The sequence below is a fragment of the Chelonoidis abingdonii genome, chromosome 7, assembly GCF_003597395.2.
Source record: "Chelonoidis abingdonii isolate Lonesome George chromosome 7, CheloAbing_2.0, whole genome shotgun sequence".
NCBI classification, from domain to species: domain Eukaryota; kingdom Metazoa; phylum Chordata; order Testudines; family Testudinidae; genus Chelonoidis; species Chelonoidis abingdonii.
Window position 1 is genome coordinate 5,073,982 of NC_133775.1, and position 19,295 is coordinate 5,093,276.

The following is a 19,295-nucleotide window of genomic DNA, read 5'->3' on the forward strand; positions in this document are numbered from 1 at the left end:
AGCTTCTTGCCCTGAACAAGTCTGCTCCGAGGGAGAGGAGGCTCCCCAAAGTCCTGCCTGGCTTTGTGGGGAGCAGTTCCAGAGCATCGCCCGGGGACTCCGTGACACTCTTCCCTTCCCTTTCTCCTTAGGGTATGTCTACACGTGATGTTTTAGTCATGGTCATTAACATGTGTTAACTAACATCATTGTGGATTCTAGTTGGGGCAGGACACAAAACTCTCATCCTGCATGCAAACATTTACTTGAGGTCACGTTTAATGAACCCGGGGGTGCCGGTCTGTGGAGTCTCAGATCCACGCACAAATAGAAACAAACCTTAGGAAGTATTTCTTCACACAACGCACAGTCAACCTGTGGAACTCCTTGCCAGAGGATGTTGTGAAGGCCAAGACTATAACAGGGTTAAAAAAAGAATTAGATACATTCATGGAGGATAGGGCCATCAATGACTATTAGCCAGGATGGGCAGAGGGATGGTGTCCCCAGCCTCTGTTTGCCAGAAGCTTGGAATGGGCGACAGGGGATGGATCACTTGATGATTATCTGTTCTGTTCATTCCCTCTGAGGCACCTGGCATTGGCCACTGTTGGTAGACAGGATACTGGGCTGGATGGGCCTCTGGTCTGACTCAGTACGGCCATTCTTATGTTATGTCATGTCTACGTGCTAGAATTTACAAGTGTGTTCATTAGAAATGTGCCATCACTGTTGGAGTCCTGCAGATTCCCCCGGCCTTAAATAACAACAGATACTTTTTGCTGATGTAGCAGCCTTTGTTGTAGGTTCTCCAAGTGCTTGAAGAAGCGAGACAAGTTTAACTGGGGTGGCAGGGGTCTATATCTTTTGGGGCAGGGCTTCCATAATTGTGGTGTTCATTAGCGAGTATGTATTTGTGTGGTCATAGCAGGGCATCGTATGGTTTTATGGACTATTAGCTTTGGGAGTCAAGCTGCCTACCCAATGCAAGGGGAGGGGGGTTGCTCTTAACTCTTCATCATATCGAAAGGGGTTTTTGCCTTTGTGCCTTCCCCAATTATACACATGTAGCAACAATGACCGATGGGAAAGATATGACATCGCTGACTGGGCCCAGGGAAGTCTTTCCTTGACTTTACCTCAATGTAGGCTCAACCCTATAGACCCCACCTGAGACTGATTTTGACTAGCTACCTCAAGGTAAAAACCAAAACTGGTCAAAACTTTTCCGTCAAAGCTGAGTGTTGACTGAACTTATGATTTTCTGGGCAAAGGGTCTGCTTGCGGTGAAACGAGTCCATTTGTCAATGAACAACCGAATGCCCCCAAACCAGAATGTTTCAGCCCAAACCTAAAATATGGTAGATGTAGCCTGGCCAGGAAGCCCAGCCCCCGAAGGAGGACAGGAGCATGAAGTGCGCAAACTATACCGCCCACAAAGCATGGTGGAAGCATTTCCAAATCCATATCTTTCCGTTATCACATTTTTGCCGAGAAACCATTTCACCTGGAAAATGTAGGTGAAAACAATCCTTCTCCACACACGTTTTCATGGGAATTTTCTGCTGGAAAGAAAACCTATCTTCTGACCAGCTGTGACAAAAACAACTCTGCTCTGGGTCTAGAAGGGCGTTATGTGGAGATAGCTCGGTCGATGCACAAACGCACCTTTTGGGGTTTTTCTGCAGTGAAGACAGCCATTAATTCAGAACATTGCAGAGAGGGCCAGATCCAAGCTCCACTGACATCAATGAGTCTTTCCAACAACTTCAGCGGAAACTCAGAGGCCTTAACCCGGAGGATCATTAGACCCCTGGAAATGCCTCCCTCACCAGTCACTATATAAGCAGCAGCATCTGCCTTCTGGAGTCACAGTGCGCGTCAGTTCCTCCCACTATGTCACTTCTCTTCTTAGTGCCATTTGCCTGTAGAAGCGCGGCTCAAATCCCAGCAGACGCTCACACTCGCAACAGGGAAATCTGGCTCAAAAAGTCCCCCTTCTTGGATAAAATCCCTCAGCAAAAGCTCCTGCTCCCTGCTCGGCCAGCGACCTGCACCTCTCCTCTCCAATCCCCCAAACCACAGAAACTCACTGGAGGTATATTTATGCTTGAGTCAGAATGAAGTCACACTTTATGGTTTCCTCGGTGTCAACTAGTGACTCCTGTTCATGTGCTATTTGCATCCCATCTGCCATGTTATTGCAGGATATTTATAGCCATTTTGCATGTCTAATTATAAGCTACAACTCCAGGAAAAAAAAGAAAGGAAAAGAAAAGAAAAGTGCACATGGGGCGAAGAGGGGAGAGGAGAGGTACATGGTGGCTACGGACTCTTAGAATCCAGGATGTAAATAATAATGCTCAGCACTTTATATAGCCCCTTATGGCCACAGCGCTCCGAGTGCTTTCCAAACATTTCATTAACGCCCGCAAGCCCCTAATGCGGGTAAAAACATCCTGCTTTCTAGATATAAACAGAGAGGTGAAAGGTCCAACGCTGTGTAGGGAGTCAGTGGAAGATGTGGGCCTAGAACCCAGGAGTTCTCCTAGTCCTCTCCCATTAGAACACGCGCACTCCCAGAGCTGGGAACAGAACCCAGGAGTCCTAACTCCTAGTCCTCTCCCATTAAACCACGTGGCCTCCCACAGGGCCGGCTTTAGGAACTGCTGAGCCCGATTCGAATACCTGGCGGCGATCTGGGTCTTCGGCAGCACTTTGGTGGCAGGTCCTTCACTCACTCTGGGTCTTCTGCGGCACTGAAGGACCCACTGCCAAAATGCCGCTGAAGAGCCGGAGTGAGTGAAGGACCCACCACCGAAGTGCCGCCGAAGACACAGACCACCACCGGGTGAGTAAAAATTAAAAAGTTAAGCACTCTTCCTTAGGGCACAGGGCCTGATTCGGGGAATTGGCCTAACGCCGGCCCTGCCCTTCCAGAGGTGGGAACAGCACCCAGGAGCCCTGACTCCTTGGTCTTTGCCTTAACCATTCGGACCATTTGCCCCCCTATGAGATAATCAAACTGAAGGATCAGAGCTAGGAAGGAGGAGTTAATTGTTCTGGTGTGTTACTGAGTTCACCCTAGACCAGACGTAGTGAGGAGATCAAGCTGTTATTTCCTAACATGTGGTGAAGTGAATGGAAGAGACGCATACTGATGTCGACGAGTTGACTGGAGACAATTCAAGGAGGAGTAATAAGGGGGGGGGCTGATTTCTGAGGTATTATTCAATGTTGCTTGGCACCCCATTACTAGGAGGGGAGATAAGCAGTATCTAGAAGTTTTCCAGAGAGGGAGAGGAATGCAGAGGGTGATGCAAGTAAGTGTCACTGGCAGAAACGGGATTAAAATGGGCAATGGAAAATTTAGGATCCAATATAGCTTAGCAGAACAGACCGCAGACTGGGTTCCCAGTGGCAGAGCCTTTCCAGCACTGCGGTCATCGCGCCTAGCCTGCTATAATGCGGGCAGTGAGCTGCACTGGCAGGAGGGGAAAGCCGGACAGGACAACATAGGACAAAAGACGTCTCTCTTAGCACTAACTCCCATGGTTCTAGGATTCTTGCCAGCAGCCGTTGGAGGTGTTAGTTAATCCTTTGCTCACTAAAATCCCGATGAGCTTGGAACATGCCTTTCCCATGTGATACCTGAAATATCTGCCAGCATTTGCTTCCAGCTCTGGTACTTATCCGGCCCCCATCACCCCAATATCTAAGCATCTCAAAATCCTTAATGTAGCGCTACACCCCTGTGAGGTAGGGCAGTGCTATTGTCCTCATTGTACAGATGGGGAAACTGAGGCACAGAGAGGCCAAATGACTTGCCCAAAGTCACACAGGAAGCCTATAGTGGAGCTGAGAATTGACTGTAGGTCTCCCTAGTCCTAGCTAGGGCCTTACCCACTAGACCATCATCACCCGAGCCTTTCAGCACTCCAAGAACGCTGCGGTTTTGGGGACTTCTGGCATCCAGGGCGTGCAGAACGGCCAGGCGATGGCGTCAACGGAAGTGCAGTGCAATCTGAGGCATGTCAGACTGCGACTGCTCCGGGAAAGCTGCTACCCTTGCAGCTTTGGGTCACCAAACCAGCCACATAACGGAAGTGCCTGGAGGCATCAACAGAGATCACACACAGGACCCTCCCCACTGAAAGTAGGAGCTACAAGGGGAACCCCTGCAGCTGGGAGCAAGCAGCTGGCTGTGACAAGAGCTGGGCTCCAAGGGCAGCCACAAAGTCAGCATCTGAAATGTGTGCACTGCGACGGGCTATCTCCAGCCAGCTGTACCTCTCCCCTGCCACCACGTTTCACACCAGGGCGATATTTCCCACACCTCGCCCAGTGGGGGATAGGCAGTAAGCATGAGTAGTCGTGCAGTTGTGGATAACATCCCAGACAGCAGGAGAGAGAGGGTGTGCACATGTGTGTGTGCGCAAACATGCTCCTGGGTTAGCACGCCTCTGCCCGGCGGATGGAGTTCTTGATCCAATTTGGAATGAATTTTCAGGTCTTCATCCGGGCACTGCCATTAGTTACCCTTGTCACAGCATTTTGATTAACGGCTGCAATTGGGTTTTCTCCACGGGGCTATCAATCGTCAGTGCGAGTAATTCAATTAAGCACTCCGAGCCACAGGCGCTGAGACCTCTGCGACGTCGGAGGGGCTAACGCAGATGAACACCAGGACAGCACCACCACTGAGGGCTGCGCTTTCCTGAGCAACAGCTGAGAAAAGCAGGGAGGAAGGACACCCAGGTCCCTGCCTGTCCAGCATCTCGGTAACTGGTTTTCCAAAACAGAGGACTAATGGGGACTTCCCCGAGCTACAGGGATGAGATTCCCGAGCCATCATCTCATCAGGAATCCAGCTGGCTTAGAGAGGGACTTTTCCAGGTATAGTCAAAATGGTAGCCACTGAAATCTGCAGCCCCTCTGTGGAGATGGAGACTTCTCATCAGATTCATCAGTGTAGAAGATGGTTTGCAATAGCCCTGGCTAAGCAATAGCCTCTTTCCCCAGATGTTCCTAAAGACACAGACAGAGCAATGAGCCACTGGGGTGCTAGGCTGTGCGTTGGCTCACATGGTGCTCCGTAGAGCTGCTGAGCCTGCAACAGAAATCCCAGATGAAGCCACGGGATTGCTGGAGCAGGTGGAGGTGCTTGCATGCACGGTAGCAGAGGGGCATGCTTCCAGCAGCATGCATGGGATAGGTGCAAGCTGATATATGAATGATAGCTTCAACGGCCAGCCCAGCAAGTGCGCTGTGTTGCAAGAAAGCTGGAGCGTTCTGAGACCAGCATGGATACAAGCCTGGCCAATTGTCATTACCAATAGGGAGGAGGACAAGAAGATCTGGGGGACCTTGAAAACTGGAGTAACAGAAATGGGATGAAATTTAATAGTGCAAAGTGCAAGTCATGCACTTAGGGACGAACAACAAGAATTTTACTATTAGTTGGGGACCTATAGTTGGAAGTGACAGAGGAGGAGAAAGATCTGGGAAGCTCTGAGAGCGAGGGGGAAAAGTGGCGCGCTCAGAGGAGGCGGCGGAGCGGAGGCGAGCTGGGGCAGGGAGCTGCCGGTGGGTGCACAGCACCAACCAGTTTTTCCCCGTGGGTGCTCCAGCCCTGGAGTCGGTGCCTGTGCTATATGATCATGACGGCCCCTGCTGGCCTTAAGGCCTACAAATCTAAACAACAGCCTGTGAGTTGTTCATTGAGCCTGGCCATTATTCTTGGGGTGTGATTGGTCACTGAAATCACAAGGCACAGATTCTGCTCCCTGATTGGTTGTCAAAGTTAAAACAACAACCCAAAACCAAGAAGATAATGAATGATGGATCACAAACACCACATTTTTACAGTAGATAAAAATTATAGATGAATAATCTTGTGTTAAAATAGGGAGAAGTTCTGCAATCTGGGAATATTTGAATAAGCAAGTGGTGATCTAAATTCCAGTGAAAATGTAACAACACAACTCACACACACACAACCAACCAAACTCTCCCAGGTGATTCATGAGTATCTATTCACCAGTCTCTTGACTATCAACCAACCAGTTCTATTCACAACCATGTTTTCACTCCATCCTTGGTCTACACTTGGAGCTAACTGGCAAAGTGTTTTGCTTGCACTTGTGAGTCCTCCAAATTGAGTGCAGCAAATTGAGTGCAGCTCTAATCTTCAGCAGCAGTCCCAATATTACGTTTACCTGCAGTATATTATTCAGCCTCTAGATGGCTCTGTGTGGTGGACAGAGCCCAAACAAGGTGTGGGGACTGGTAAACAAATGAAACAGAGTGAGAGCTCAAGTTGTGGGGAAGCCAGATTGTAACTGTTTTCTCCATATATCATACTCTTCAACTGCACACAATTTTCATGAGGATGGTTTTGATTCTCTAATGAATCTAGCCCAAGATAGAAGTGCCCATCTACTTTATTAAAATCTGTAACATACAAACTCATCACAATCTCCGAAGATGTTTCTGGTGATTTAAGAATGAGCCATATATTAAGCAAAACTGACAAGAGGAGTCAGATTGGGCAGTGTCTTTCCAGCCCACCAAAAAGGCACAACCTGCTCAATTATGCACTGTCACGTCAATACAAACGTCGTCAGTAGGTTGGGCACTGAAAATCTGATGGAGACTAAATTCAGCAGAATTGAATAGAAAAATAAACTCCATTGTGAGCATGTCTACTTTAATTCCATACATTTCATTGATTCCTCCATTAAAAAAAAATTAAGCGATGCTGCCACAGAATTTCTAGCGGGCTGTACCTGAACGCCCCAGAATGAACCTTGCCATGCGATTTAGAAACACAGGCAATATTAAGGAGTGTAGGAAACTCACAACTAGCTTTCTAAAGGGACAGACATTACAGTCTCTTTACAGACAAGCCGTGGACACCAACTGCCCCTTTGAAATCCATTATTCTAACGAGAAGAGGATGAAGGTTAGAAAAAGCGACTATATTCCTCTAGCCCAGAGCCAGTGGGCTTTGTAATCTCAGCTCCATCTTCAGAGCTAAACCCGGTGTGTTGGATGCATGTGACAGAAAAGCTCTCCTCTAAATGGCTCAACAGTAAAGGCAGGAGGCCTTTTGGATCATGTCTGGAGAGATCCCCTGTAGAAACCACCTCAGTCCAGTTGTACTTCCCCCATGGCCAGAGCCTGTGGCCCCTGCCTTATTGTGACCTCACTGATCTCTGCACATCAGATGAAACGTGCAAGCAAGAGCAGAAGCATCAAGACCAAGAGCACAGAAAATAACCCTCCTGTGAGCCAGACTGCTGGACATTACAGCAGAGCATGCAAACAACTTCCCCTTTTCTCATGTGCTAGGCCCCTTCCAAAGTCAACCCTCCCCAACAACATCCCAGGAACATCAGCTTTGTCATTCCCTGAAGAGCAATTAAAAAATCCCCAGCTGCCACCGCCAGGCCCAGCCGTGCTGCCAGTTAGATGCTAATGACCGACCTACCATGCACAAAGACAGAGAGGAGAGGAAGCCTTGGATCTCCTGTCTCTGCCCCGGGCAGGGTGACCGCCTTCCAAATTGCCGGAGGGGCACCTTGATCACCAAGGCAGGCAGGGAATAGCTGATGCCTGGTGAGGACCTCTCTGGATACTAAGCCCCTCCCTTGCTAATATCGTCAACACTCCCTTAAGGTGAAGTTGGTTGAGTCGTGGCCTCATCTGCCTTTGATGCACCTTAGTAAGTTCTAGGAAGGTCACCTCTGAGCATGAAACAGCCATCTCCATCCACGTATGCAACTGATAATGACCTGAATTAATCTGCACAGGGCCCAGAGAATCCTGCTTCTCCCTCTCAGCAGCTAGAGAAGCACAGAGGAGAATCAATGTGCCGAGAAGTCGGTACAGGCTGGGACTCCTTTACTTTCATTCTCTGATGGATTCCACAAGCATCAGCAGTCGCCACGTTCCTGCTGCAATCAAAGCCCTGCTATTCCCCACCTCGCCCCCCCTTTCCGGATAGTTTCCTACCGGGTGCAGCTTGCATCTCGACCACGCCTCCGGCCACAATGAGACCCTCGATAATCTTCGCGTGGTGTTCTGAGTTCACCTCCGTGCTGTGAAGAGAAAGGGGTAGAAGGTGAGAAGAGAGCTCTGAGAAGGGACAGTCCAAGACTATTGGTTATGGATATGGCCTGTGGGACAGGCAAGACACAGGAGAGTGACACCGCCTGGAAATACAAATGTTCCCCGGACAAGGGAATGGGCTGTGAGCTTTCTTCCTGAGGAGGTGCCTTTAAGGAGTTAATCTGAAGTCACCAAACTTCTCAACACCTTGTTCCTGGAGGACTGTGAATAAATCCAGAAGTGCTGCACGTTAGTAGCCGCAATGCTTGTGTTACCATCGCCTCACGCTGCTTCCCTGGTTCTGGACACACAGGGGTCAGCGGAACCTTCTATTTGTCCTTTCACTTTCTTCTATTCCTGCCGCAATCCCATGGGATTTGAAATTACAGCTCCCAAACCGGCTATATTCAGGGGTGTTGGAAGCTCCCTACAAGTGAGGGGGCCACTGGAGCCCGAACTGTGCCTCCCCTGCCCTCTTCCCCGCCCCCGAGGTCCTGCTCCTGCTTCTCCCCAAGCCCCTGTCTTTGCATTGCCCATTTTCCCCGAGGCCCTGGCCTCGCACTGCCCCTTCTTCCTGAGCCCCTATGCCACGTCTTCCCCTGAGGCCCTGCCCCCATGCCACTTCTTCCTCTGAGGCCCCGCCTCCCGCACCGGCTCTTCCCCCGAGGCTCTGTCTCCTGCACCGCTTCTTCCCCTCGAGTCCCTGCCCCATGCCACCTCTTCCCCCGAGGCTCTGCCCTCACAATGCCCTTTCTTCCTGAGCCCCTGTGCCACATCTTCCCGAGGCTCCGCCTCCCACACCGCCTCTTCCCCTGAGGCCCCGCCCCTGTGCCGCTTCTTCCTCCGAGGCCCCGCCTCCTGTATAGGCTCTTCCCCCGAGGCCCCGCCTCCCACTCACTCCTCTCCACCTTCTCCTCCCTGTCGCTTGACCTTATGGCTGGTAAAAACTTGGAGGCCGTAGCCCACAAAACGACCAAAGGTGTGTAACAAGCTTTGCAAACATGTCGGCTATGGAGAGTGGATTGTCCATTTGCTCGAGGCAGGAAACTCTAGTACAGACAAGCCCTTAGAGAACCCCGAAGAAGTGCTGGAGCAATGGCTGCAAGTCCATTATGTCACTCACACAGAGCAAGGCGCCAGGTTACAAATCAACGACTCGATTCCTTTTCACCTGGGACACCCGTGTCTGTTAACCAATCCCACTGTAACTGAGTGCTGGGCTGGGTACAGGGCAGAGCAGGCAAGATTTCAAATATCAACACTCACAGCAGAAAAGCTTCTCATTCATTTTGTATGAGACAAGCCTTTCACTATTTCCTCCCAGAGCCAGAGAGTGTGGCCCGTGGGTGGGGCACAGGAAGGGGATGCGGAAAACCTGGGCTCTATTACCAGCTCTGCCACTGTGCCTCAGTGTCCCATCTGTAAAATGGGGATAATGATCCCTGCTTTGAGATTAATAAGATGAAAAGCCCTTTGCAATCCGGTTAATAAGCACTATGTTCTTGTGTAACTTGCTGGCTGTGTGTGTATGATGATACATACATTAGCTAGCGGCTGGCCTACAGAGAGGATAAAAGCCTGCTACTGCTACAGGCTAAGGGAATTGCTCCCTTACCTGAGGTAGTTGAGGCCTGTGCATTTGGCAATGAAAGTGTTGGGTTTTAACCCAGCTGAAAGCTTGTGGTGGCAATTAATTGCTACACACGGGGGGAATTTTTAAAAATATTGTTATTATGAAGCACTAATGCTTCGGGGAAAGGATGGAGACATGGTCAGTGCCTGTACATTTGTGCTGGTAGGTCATGTCGATCTACTACACACAGCGTCTGCCATTACGAGCGGGATCTAAACAGCGTCTGTGGCTTGTCAGCTTCTATCTGAGTACGTTGTAGAACACCCCAAGAGATCCCAGCAACCTGGGTTGGGTTTGGGTGGGAAAACAGCACAACTCTCTCGGGGCTGGGTCGGGTCTAATGACCTTCTCCTGCCTGTGGGGTTGGCTCAGCAGCTGCGTGGCCTGCTCCCACTGGCCGTCGCCACCGCGCTGTGCTGCGCACGCATGCTGTGGAATGGGTGTGCCGAGGAGTTACAGCGCCTCTCGCTCCACAACACACACACAGCAGCAAGGAGCAGCGTCTGGCTGGCAGCACAGGTGGCAGGGAGCTGTGCTGGCTCAGATTTGGCAGAGTTGGGGCAGAAAACAACTCAACCCTCCCAGGCTGGGCTTGAATCTGGGTCAGGCTTAAATTATAGGCACGAGAAGAGGCTGGGGGAGGAATATGCTCTCTAAACAAAATTACTATGGTCCGGATTCAGAAAAGCATCTCTGTTCAGGAAGAGCACTGAAGCACATGCTGATTAAACCCCATTACAGTCCATGCGACTTTGGCTTGCACTTAAGTGTGTCACAGAATTGGGGCCACAAACCCAGAGCCATGACTCACAGCTGGTGGCTCTGCAAAGGGCTGTGATGTCAGAGAGGCTTGTGATGGGCTGTTTTGCTTTTCCGCTGCTCATTTGAGTGAAAGATCTCAAAGCACTCAAAAAACAGCAGGCAGTTCAGCCTCATTCACCCAGGAGCCAGGGCAGTGTTAGGATTACACCCATTTTACAGACAGGCAAAGTGAGGTCAAGTGCCCCAGGTTTCACAGTGAGCCAGCGACAGAAGCAGGAATAGAACCCAGGCATCCTAGCAGTCCCATTGCTGCTCCTACCCTTAAACAAACTCTGCTTTCTGTATTGTCCCAGGGGAACAAGAGGCAGCAGAGGGACTGTTCCGAAGGGTAGTTCCCCCCCTCACTCTTGTTTATTTCTGAAGATGACACACAGCAAAACTCCTTCCTAAAGAGCATGTCTTTTCCCTCCAACAGGCCGCTGCGCTCCTGGACGGCACTACCAGGCTCCGACACCACAGGTCTATTTCATTTTAAGGAAATAACAGCCTCCTCAGTGGCAAACGGCAGAACGGGTGGGCTGCGTTTTTTTCCCCATGAGCGGACACTTTTTAAACTTTCTTCAAGGTCCAAACAAAAGCCAGGCGCATCTCAAAGCCAGCTCACCTTGACGCCAGTGGGCGGAAGAGCACGTCGCCGAAGAGCTCCCCCAGGGCCTTGGGGGTGAGGTGGTTTTTGCTGCTGTTCTGACCCAGTTTGCAGAAATGGCTAGTGAGGTGCTGCAGGAGGAGGCTGTGCTGCTGGGGGAGGGTGGGCGACTCCAGGACCATCTTCACCCGCTGGCCGCACTCTTCCAGGCTCTGGGTTTCTGTGGGAGAGGAGAGCAAAAGGGAAGGAAGCTTTTAGCCCAGGGACGAGCATCCCAGCACCAAGCCCGGGTGGCTGGGGAAAAGTTTGTTACCCAGGCCACTCAGGTGAGATTTATTTCCCTTCTCCTCCCATTGGCCAGCCTCATTTCTCTCCTCGCTACAGATCAGGGGTTTAGCAAATTCAGGCCTTGTCTACTTGCCCTACGGTTCAGACTATAGAGGCGTGAACAGCATTGTGCACCCAAGGGCTGTGCTGCCCCACGTAGACTGTGTGAACGCAACCTAATGAGGCCCTGTTTTGCAGGTGAGGGTCGCCCCCCTGTCAGCACCAGCCCTCAGGGCTCGAGTGGTCCCTAGATGTTGTGATGGCCCCTTTGCCCAGCAGTGAATTTCACCCTGGCAGAGCAACTGCATTCTACAGCTTCCTGGCCAAACACCCACATGGCACTGGTGATGTGCCCCCTTGGGAAACAGCCAGGGTTTTATCTACCAAGAGTCCCTAGGCAAGGCTTTCAGCGCAGCCCAACCCCCTTCGCAGCAGCTGTAACACACACCCTCCGCCTCTACCCTCTCCCCATGCCCCTGCAACTTCCCTGCTGCTGCTTCACGTCCCAGCCCCTCAGAACTAAGACTACTTTGCATGTTGCTAATTCTTTGTGGCGCACCCTTTGTGTGCCACCCTGGGAACCACTGCTGCAGGCATCCCCAGTGGCCATTCCCTGGTTTACCCCCAGGCCTGTAAGGTTACTTCATGAGCTCACCTGAGCCAGCTGTGCCACATGGACACAACTCAAAATCACCACCTGGGTGCTCAAGATTGGAACATAAAACCAATAGTCCTTTGTTGAGCCAACCAAACTACAGTCTGTATGAAGCTCCTGACCAGGGCAGGTGTCTTGTGTTAAGACAGGGAGACCCATCCTTTCCTATCACAGCTTCACCCAGAACTGGCCTATGAAAGAAGCAACCAGTTCTTTTTATCTGGCCTGCTGGGCCCTGATTGGCCGCTGCCTGCTCCCAGCCCTTCTGGCCACCGGAGGACCAAGTCTCACTGGTTCCACAAGCAGCTGATCCTGGGAGTAACCCCTAGAGGTCTAAACGTGCTGCTCTTCTCTTCCAAAAGGACCACTTCACAGGGCAGGCTGTGTTTATAAAAGTGCGCTTGCAATAACTGTAACTTCACCCCCAACTTTGCCTCCTGTGTTCCTCATTTTAGTGCCAAGGTGACGTGTGCTCCCTGCAAATTTGGTATCTCTCCCCTTCCCTTTTATTGCCGAAGGTTATTTAGGCCAGAAATAGAGAATCATCGTGCAGAGGTTGCTGAGAGAGTTCTTTAAGTCAAAGGGTTGAGTCTTACGCCATTTTAAGATCCCTGCATGAATAATCTTTTGTGTGTCCTCCTCCTTGGTCCCACACTGGGGCTCAAGCGCAGAAGGACCTATCCTTCGGACATAGGAAGCACATCTCCCCCGCATCATACTGGGTCAGGGCAAACACTGATTTCTAGTAATTCCAGACCCACTCCACTGACCTCAGCACAGTGAGTCTAAATTCCCCCTGGAGTAACAGAGAGAAGATTCTGGCCTCTTGCAAATACATTCTGTTTCAACCTGCATGATTGCAATGCACTTTACAAACTGTATAGAGGAAGCCCTTCAGCTGCCTCTGAACTGCAGCCACCTCTAGTGTGGAACATGGCAGCTGTTTAACAGCAAACAGTGACTCAGCAGTTTTGGACAGGAAATGAAGAATTCCATATACAACTGAAGCTGCAGGGGAATTTAAGCAGGCAAGGTGAAATAACCCACAGTGGATTTTGCCCAGGATTGGCCCTTACACTTACATGGAGAAGGATTTGTGCGGTGTAGTTTGTAAAAGTGAAATTGCCTCTGTCAGTGGGGCTTGGGGAGGATTTATGTGATACTCATGCTTGCAATTTAGTATTGAGTTTCCTGGCTGACTATGATCTATACCTGGCAGGAATAAGGGAAGTGCTAGTAAGTCACTCAGAGGGTACATCAAGGGATGACGAGCAATCATTGTGCCAGAGGGGACCGGGGCAGTTTCAGAGTGTAGGGTTTTTTTATGGTAACCTGCAAAGGGTGGGGGCGAAATGGGTGAGTGTCCTTTATTTTTGCTTCTTTGTGCTATGTGAAGCGGGCTAGAAAGGTCTGGGGTGGTAGAATATGTTGGTTTTCTGCTTGCATTAGAACTCCTGTTTTTGCCTACGCTGAATCTCTCTGGATGACTGGCGCCGGGAGGAGAATGATGTCTTTGCAGGCTGTGCTACCGTGATTGTTTCAGACTCGAGGGTTTTTATATGGTTTCTATCAACACTTCAGCCAGTGGGAAAATTTCAACGTTTGGGCCTAAAAGGGACAGAAAACCATCACGAAAATGTTGTCACATTTTTACCAGCTTTGTAGCTGGCAGGAGAAAATTGCGTTTGAACAGAAAAAGAAATGAATTTTTCATGAACATTTTCTCAGAAATGTCATCCCACTTTTCAAACTAATAGAGTCCTATTTAATTCCAATAGCTAACGAACCCTTTGGAGAAAGGACGTCTTTGACAAACATCCAAATACCTCTTCCTTTTCAATTAGAGGCTTTATTCCCGCCTGGGTCTCCAGGGAGTTCTCCAGAAAAGCCAAGCGAGAACAGAGCTTATATTCCTGCTGTTTCTTAGGTTAAAAAAATAACAGCAGAAGAACAACCCTTTCAGGTTTTCTGTGTAGATCAGAAAGAAGTAAAACAACAACAAAAAAGACACAAAGCTCTTTCTTTTTTGTTTGCAGGTATCCTTTAATGGAGGTTAAGAGTCAGAGGCAATCATACTTCAGGTCACCGATACATGTCATCAAAATGGGATGCTGCTATATGCATAGCACGAAGCCATGAAGTCCAAATGAACACGGGGCCCTGACTGAGGACACAGGTCAGAGCTTTGAAAATCTGGACAGTAACTTGAATTCCAGGACAGGCAGCAACCTCAGCCAGGCACACCAGACAGATCTGGAAATAAGCTTTGAAGAGAGTCAGGGACTCAGATCAGCCTGGTTCTCCACTGCCTGGCAGCTGGTCTCAGCATTTGCACCCTGCGCAAAGAACAGCATCAGTGACCGCACAGCACACAGGTCAAGGTGGGACCAGTCCCGGAGAGTCCCGGTCACATTTTCAGACATAGTCACTGCTTTGAGATGTCTCAAATCATGCACCCCCAAAAATCAAGGAACCCCAAATTAGTGGCCACTTTGAAAAATTTGATTAAGATTAGACACGCCAGGGGTTAGGGCACTAGTGTAGGACTTGAAAGGCTTGGGCTCAAGACTCTGGTCCATCACATTCCCTTAGCCTCTCTGTGCCTCAGTTTCCTCTCTGTACTAACAGCCCTCTGTTGCTAAGGAATGTGAGGCTAAACCCACTGAAGGTGTGTGGTGCTCAGCTGCTATAGGGATGGAAAAGCATCTAAGAGAGAGAGAACCCAGGAGTCCTGCCTTCCAGTCCCCTTGTCTGATCACGAGACAACACTGCCCAACACGTCTCTCCGTGGGTATTAGAACTGGGCGAAGCACGGGGAGATGCCAGGCGGGTACATGAGCTCAGCTGGCTCGACAGCCCTTGCCCGTGTGGCTTTGCAGCGCGTGTGGAACCGGAGTGGGAGTTAAAAAGGCAGGAGCTAAATTAATAACCGAAGCCTCTATATTTGGAAAGGAAAGCGGCCGTTGCCAGCGTCTGTTGACCCGAGGAAGGGTGGCGTCAAGGACACTGGAGGGCTCTAATTAAGCAGAGGCCAGGTGGGGGCCACCAGGAATAGCAGCCAGGACACAGCCGCACAGCAGACGTGTGATCTCACACCCTAGTGCCTGGCCTCTGAGTGGCTGCTACATTTTCATGCGGATTCCAGTAGCATCTGGAGGCTCCCGTCCGGAGCAGAGCCCCTTGGTGCTGGGTGCTGTATATATGTCTCTTACACCCCCAAATGCTGGGTTTGGGGGGTGGCTTCAAACCCTGGGCCACAACCTGAGTTTGGCATCTCTCTGATCAATCCCATCACGCCCCTCCCTTCAGCGGCATCTCACCGCGTCTCTTCTCTTCCACGGGCACTAAGGAAATGCCCAGGCTGCCTGTGGGATGTCGCTCATCCAAACAATACTAGTGATGCCCTGCTCATCTCAAATGCTTGGCACCAGCTGAGCTCCAAGCATTTTACAAAGAAGGATTGTATCATTATCCCTGTTGTAGAGGTGGGGAAACTGAGGCACAGGGAAGTAATACATCTTGCTTATGGTCACCCAGCAGGCCAGTGGCCCAGCCAGGAGTAGACTAAGGAGTCCCAGTCCAATGCTCTATCCCCTAAATCCAATAACCACAGGGAAAAGATTTGCTTCATGCAACTGTTTCCCTCACACCCTAATCTGTGTGCCCTCCCCAGGATTACCAGTCAGGGTAGGGATATGGCAGACACCTTTGCTGGTTCAATATGTAGCAGAGATGCTGGGCAGCGCTGCTGCCAAGTCGCCTCTCACCAGCTCCACACCTAGGCACCCCAGCACTGTTTGCGGGTTACAGGTTGTGGGTTGGCTGATATCAACTGGCCAGCCACCTAATGTCAGCTCTCAGCAGAGAGCTGCGGATCGCCTCACTCCAGTCTGCAATCCAGTCCTGGGGGCGGGCTCCCCCTGCGAACGCTACAAACCCGACTGGGGGAACCGGAACCCTTTGCTAAGAAACCAGCAACTTTGGTGGCCCCATCTCACCACAGCCATTAGGCCATGTCTCCACTATGGGGGCTGCAGCAGCACAGTGCCCCAGCTATGGCACTGCAGATGTAGGCAAGTCGACGAAACCACTTTTCCATCCAGCTAGCCACGTCCACACAGGAAGTAGGGCGGTTTAACTATGATGATCAGGGGAGTGTAAAAATATATGTGATTTTTTCACACCCCTGAGCACCATCGCTATGTCTAAGAACTTTTAAGTGTAGATGAGGCATTAGCCTCTAAGCTAGGCTGACCTGCCGCAAATACAGCAAGAGCTGTGTATTCAGCAAAGCAGTGGAAGGCTCGTCTCTCAGGACACCATAAACTAAAATAGTCAAAACTCAGGAGAGTATACGTCAGGGACCAGCCTGGCCTGGTCCCTGTGGTTGGAGTAGGTGGCATCTCAGGGGTCTTCCCCCTCTCTGATGTCTATCGAAACAAACATTCCTTCGAGCAAAGGGAATGGTAGTTTTATTCTTAAAGACACAGATATCTGAAAAGGGAGATAAGCCAACTACAGGATAAGATAGCTAGCTAGCTATCTTTTTATCTATCCCTATATACCCCCTCTATCTATCTAGGTACCTAGCTAGGTAGCTAGATAGAGGGGGTATATAGGGATAGATAGAAAGATAGATAGCTAGAGGGGGTGTATAGGGATAGATAGATAGAGGGAGAGGATGAGGATAGATAGATAGATGATCTGGAGGATGGCATGAACTGCACTCTCAGCAAGTTTGCAGATGACACTAAACTGGGAGGAGTGGTAGATACGCTGGAGGGTAGGGGTAGGGTCCAGAGTGACCCAGACAAATTAGAGGACTGGGCCAAAAGAAACCTGATGAGGTTCAACAAGGACAAGTGCAGAGTCCTGCACTTAGGACGGAAGAATCCCATTCACTGTTACAGACTAGGGACCGAGTGACTTGGAAACAGTTCCGCAGAAAAGGACCTAGGGGTTATAGTGGACGAGAAGCTGGATATGAGTCAACAGTGTGCCCTTGTTCCCAAGAAGGCTAACAGCATTTTGGGCTGTATAAGTAGGGACAAGTAGATCGAGGGACGTGATCGAGGGACGTGATCATTCCCCTCTATTCGGCACTGGTGAGGCCTCATCTGGAGTACTGTGTCCAGTTTTGGGCCCCACACTACAAGAAGGATGTGGAAAAATTGGAAAGAGTCCAGCAGAAGGCAACAAAAATGATTAGGGGGCTGGAGCACATGACTTATGAGGAGAGGCTGAGGGAACTGGGATTGTTTAGTCTGCAGAACAGAAGAATGAGGGGGGATTTGATAGCTGCTTTCAACTACCTGAAGAGGGGTTCCAAAGAGGATGGATCTAGACTGTTCTCAGTGGTTCCAGATGACAGAACAAGGAGTAATGGTCTCAAGTTGCAGTGCAGGAGGTTTAGGTTGGATATTAGGAGAAACTTTTTCACTCGGAGAGTGGTGAAGCACTGGAATGGGTTACCTAGGGAGGTGGTGGAATCTCCATCCTTACAGGTTTTTAAGGTCAGGCTTGACAAAGCCCTGGCTGGGATGATTTACTTGGGAATTAGTCCTGCTCTGGAGCATGGGGTTGGACTAGATGACCTCCTGAGGTCCCTTCCAACCCTGACATTCTATAATTCTATGAGATAGATAGATAGATAGATTAGATAAGAGGGGGTGTACAGAGATAGATAGATAGATAGAGGGGGTGTACAGGGATGGATAGATAGATAGATAGATAGAGGGGGTGTATAGGAATAGATAGATAGAGAGATAGAGAGAGGGGGGGGGTGTACAGGGATAGATAGATAGATAGATAGATTAGATTAACTGCCACTTAGCCACCTGGCTGCTGGGTAGTTATATATGCTCCCTTTCCGGGACAGACCGTCTGCTGTCACAGCTCATCCTTGTAAAGTGAACCCAGGAACAATAGCAAGACGGGCGCCTCTTAACCACTTGTAACAATAATCATTAATAATAATAATTAACGAGTGGGACTGGGAGGCACACGCGGCAGCAGGATAACGAGGCTGCTGGGACTCAGAGAGGGCAGGGCTCTGCATGCTAACGAGGCTGCTGGGACCCAGAGAGGGCAGGGCTCTGCATGCTAACGAGGCTGCTGGGAGGGGAGTTTTGACTGAGGGTTCCAGCTAATGAGACGATTGGGAGAAGGTGGGGGAGAACCTAGCGCTGGAGGAGAGAGGTTCACAATTAAAACCAGGCAAAGCAGGCAGGTTAGGAGACAATTAAACCGAAAAACGAGGAGAGAGAAGAACAACAACAAAAAAAGCCTGTAGCTCCTCTTGCTGCTTCCCCAGCAGCCCAGCTCTGGAGAGGTGGTGCAGGGAAAACTAGGTCATCACCTCTGCGTTTCTCGGAAAGGGGACCAAGGGTGTCATGACAGCGTTAGACATCTCCATAGCCAGGTCCTTGCCAGGATCCCTGTTCCAGATCAACCCTGGGAGGCCGCACGCTGGCAGAGACGACTTTCCCAGCTGTATTTCACAAACTGCCAACCCTCACCCCTGCCCTGAAAGAGACCATATTAAATTGCAACTCCGTAAATCCAACGGCTCACCCCAGGCTGCAGCTCCAGCTCAAACCCTGCTACGCAGAGACCGGGAAAGCCAGGGATAATACATTGAACCTGCATTGTTAAAAATATCAGAACCTGCCTGTGTCTTTGCTACGCCTTCTCTCTCCCTTCTGTCCGCAGAGCGTAAATCGGTCTCGCCGACATGCAAACGAAGCACTCGGATATTAATTTGCTGTCAGGTGGGCACGTGTGTCTCCGCCCTCTGCTGGACGCAATCAAAACGGCTCCCCCATGTGTCATAGACCCCATAACACTTGGAAAGGAAGGAAATTCTCCCATAGCTCAAGTGGTAGCGGGGAGAAGCTATGCTTGCCGCTGTTGTAAGTGCCGAAGAGCACAGCAGTGGGAGAATCCTGAACAGGGTGACCAGAGAGCAAGGGTGAAAAATCGGGACGGAGGTGGAGGGTAATTGGTACCTATATAAGACAAAGCCCCAAATATTAGGACTGTCCCTACAAAATCAGGACATCTGAAGCTAACCCTGAAGCTCTATTCTGCAGCCTAGCTAAGCACAATCCCCTTCCTCTCAAATAAAGATCAACAGATATGAGCCAGGGACCTCCCGAGCGAAAAGCAGGAGCTGCTGCAGC

The 19,295-nt window shown here is 50.3% G+C and overlaps 1 protein-coding gene across 1 annotated transcript in view; it reads right to left on the bottom strand.

The window, feature by feature from the left end:
- Positions 1-19,295, bottom strand: part of PIK3R3 (phosphoinositide-3-kinase regulatory subunit 3) — a 353,509-nt gene that overhangs the window by 161,859 nt on the left and 172,355 nt on the right. Inside the window, exons 5-6 of the mRNA XM_032805016.2 lie at positions 11,151-11,352; positions 7,996-8,081 (exon numbers count right to left, since the gene is read on the bottom strand). Coding sequence (XP_032660907.1) covers positions 7,996-8,081; positions 11,151-11,352 — 288 coding nt within the window. The remainder of the gene's footprint in view (positions 1-7,995; positions 8,082-11,150; positions 11,353-19,295) is intronic.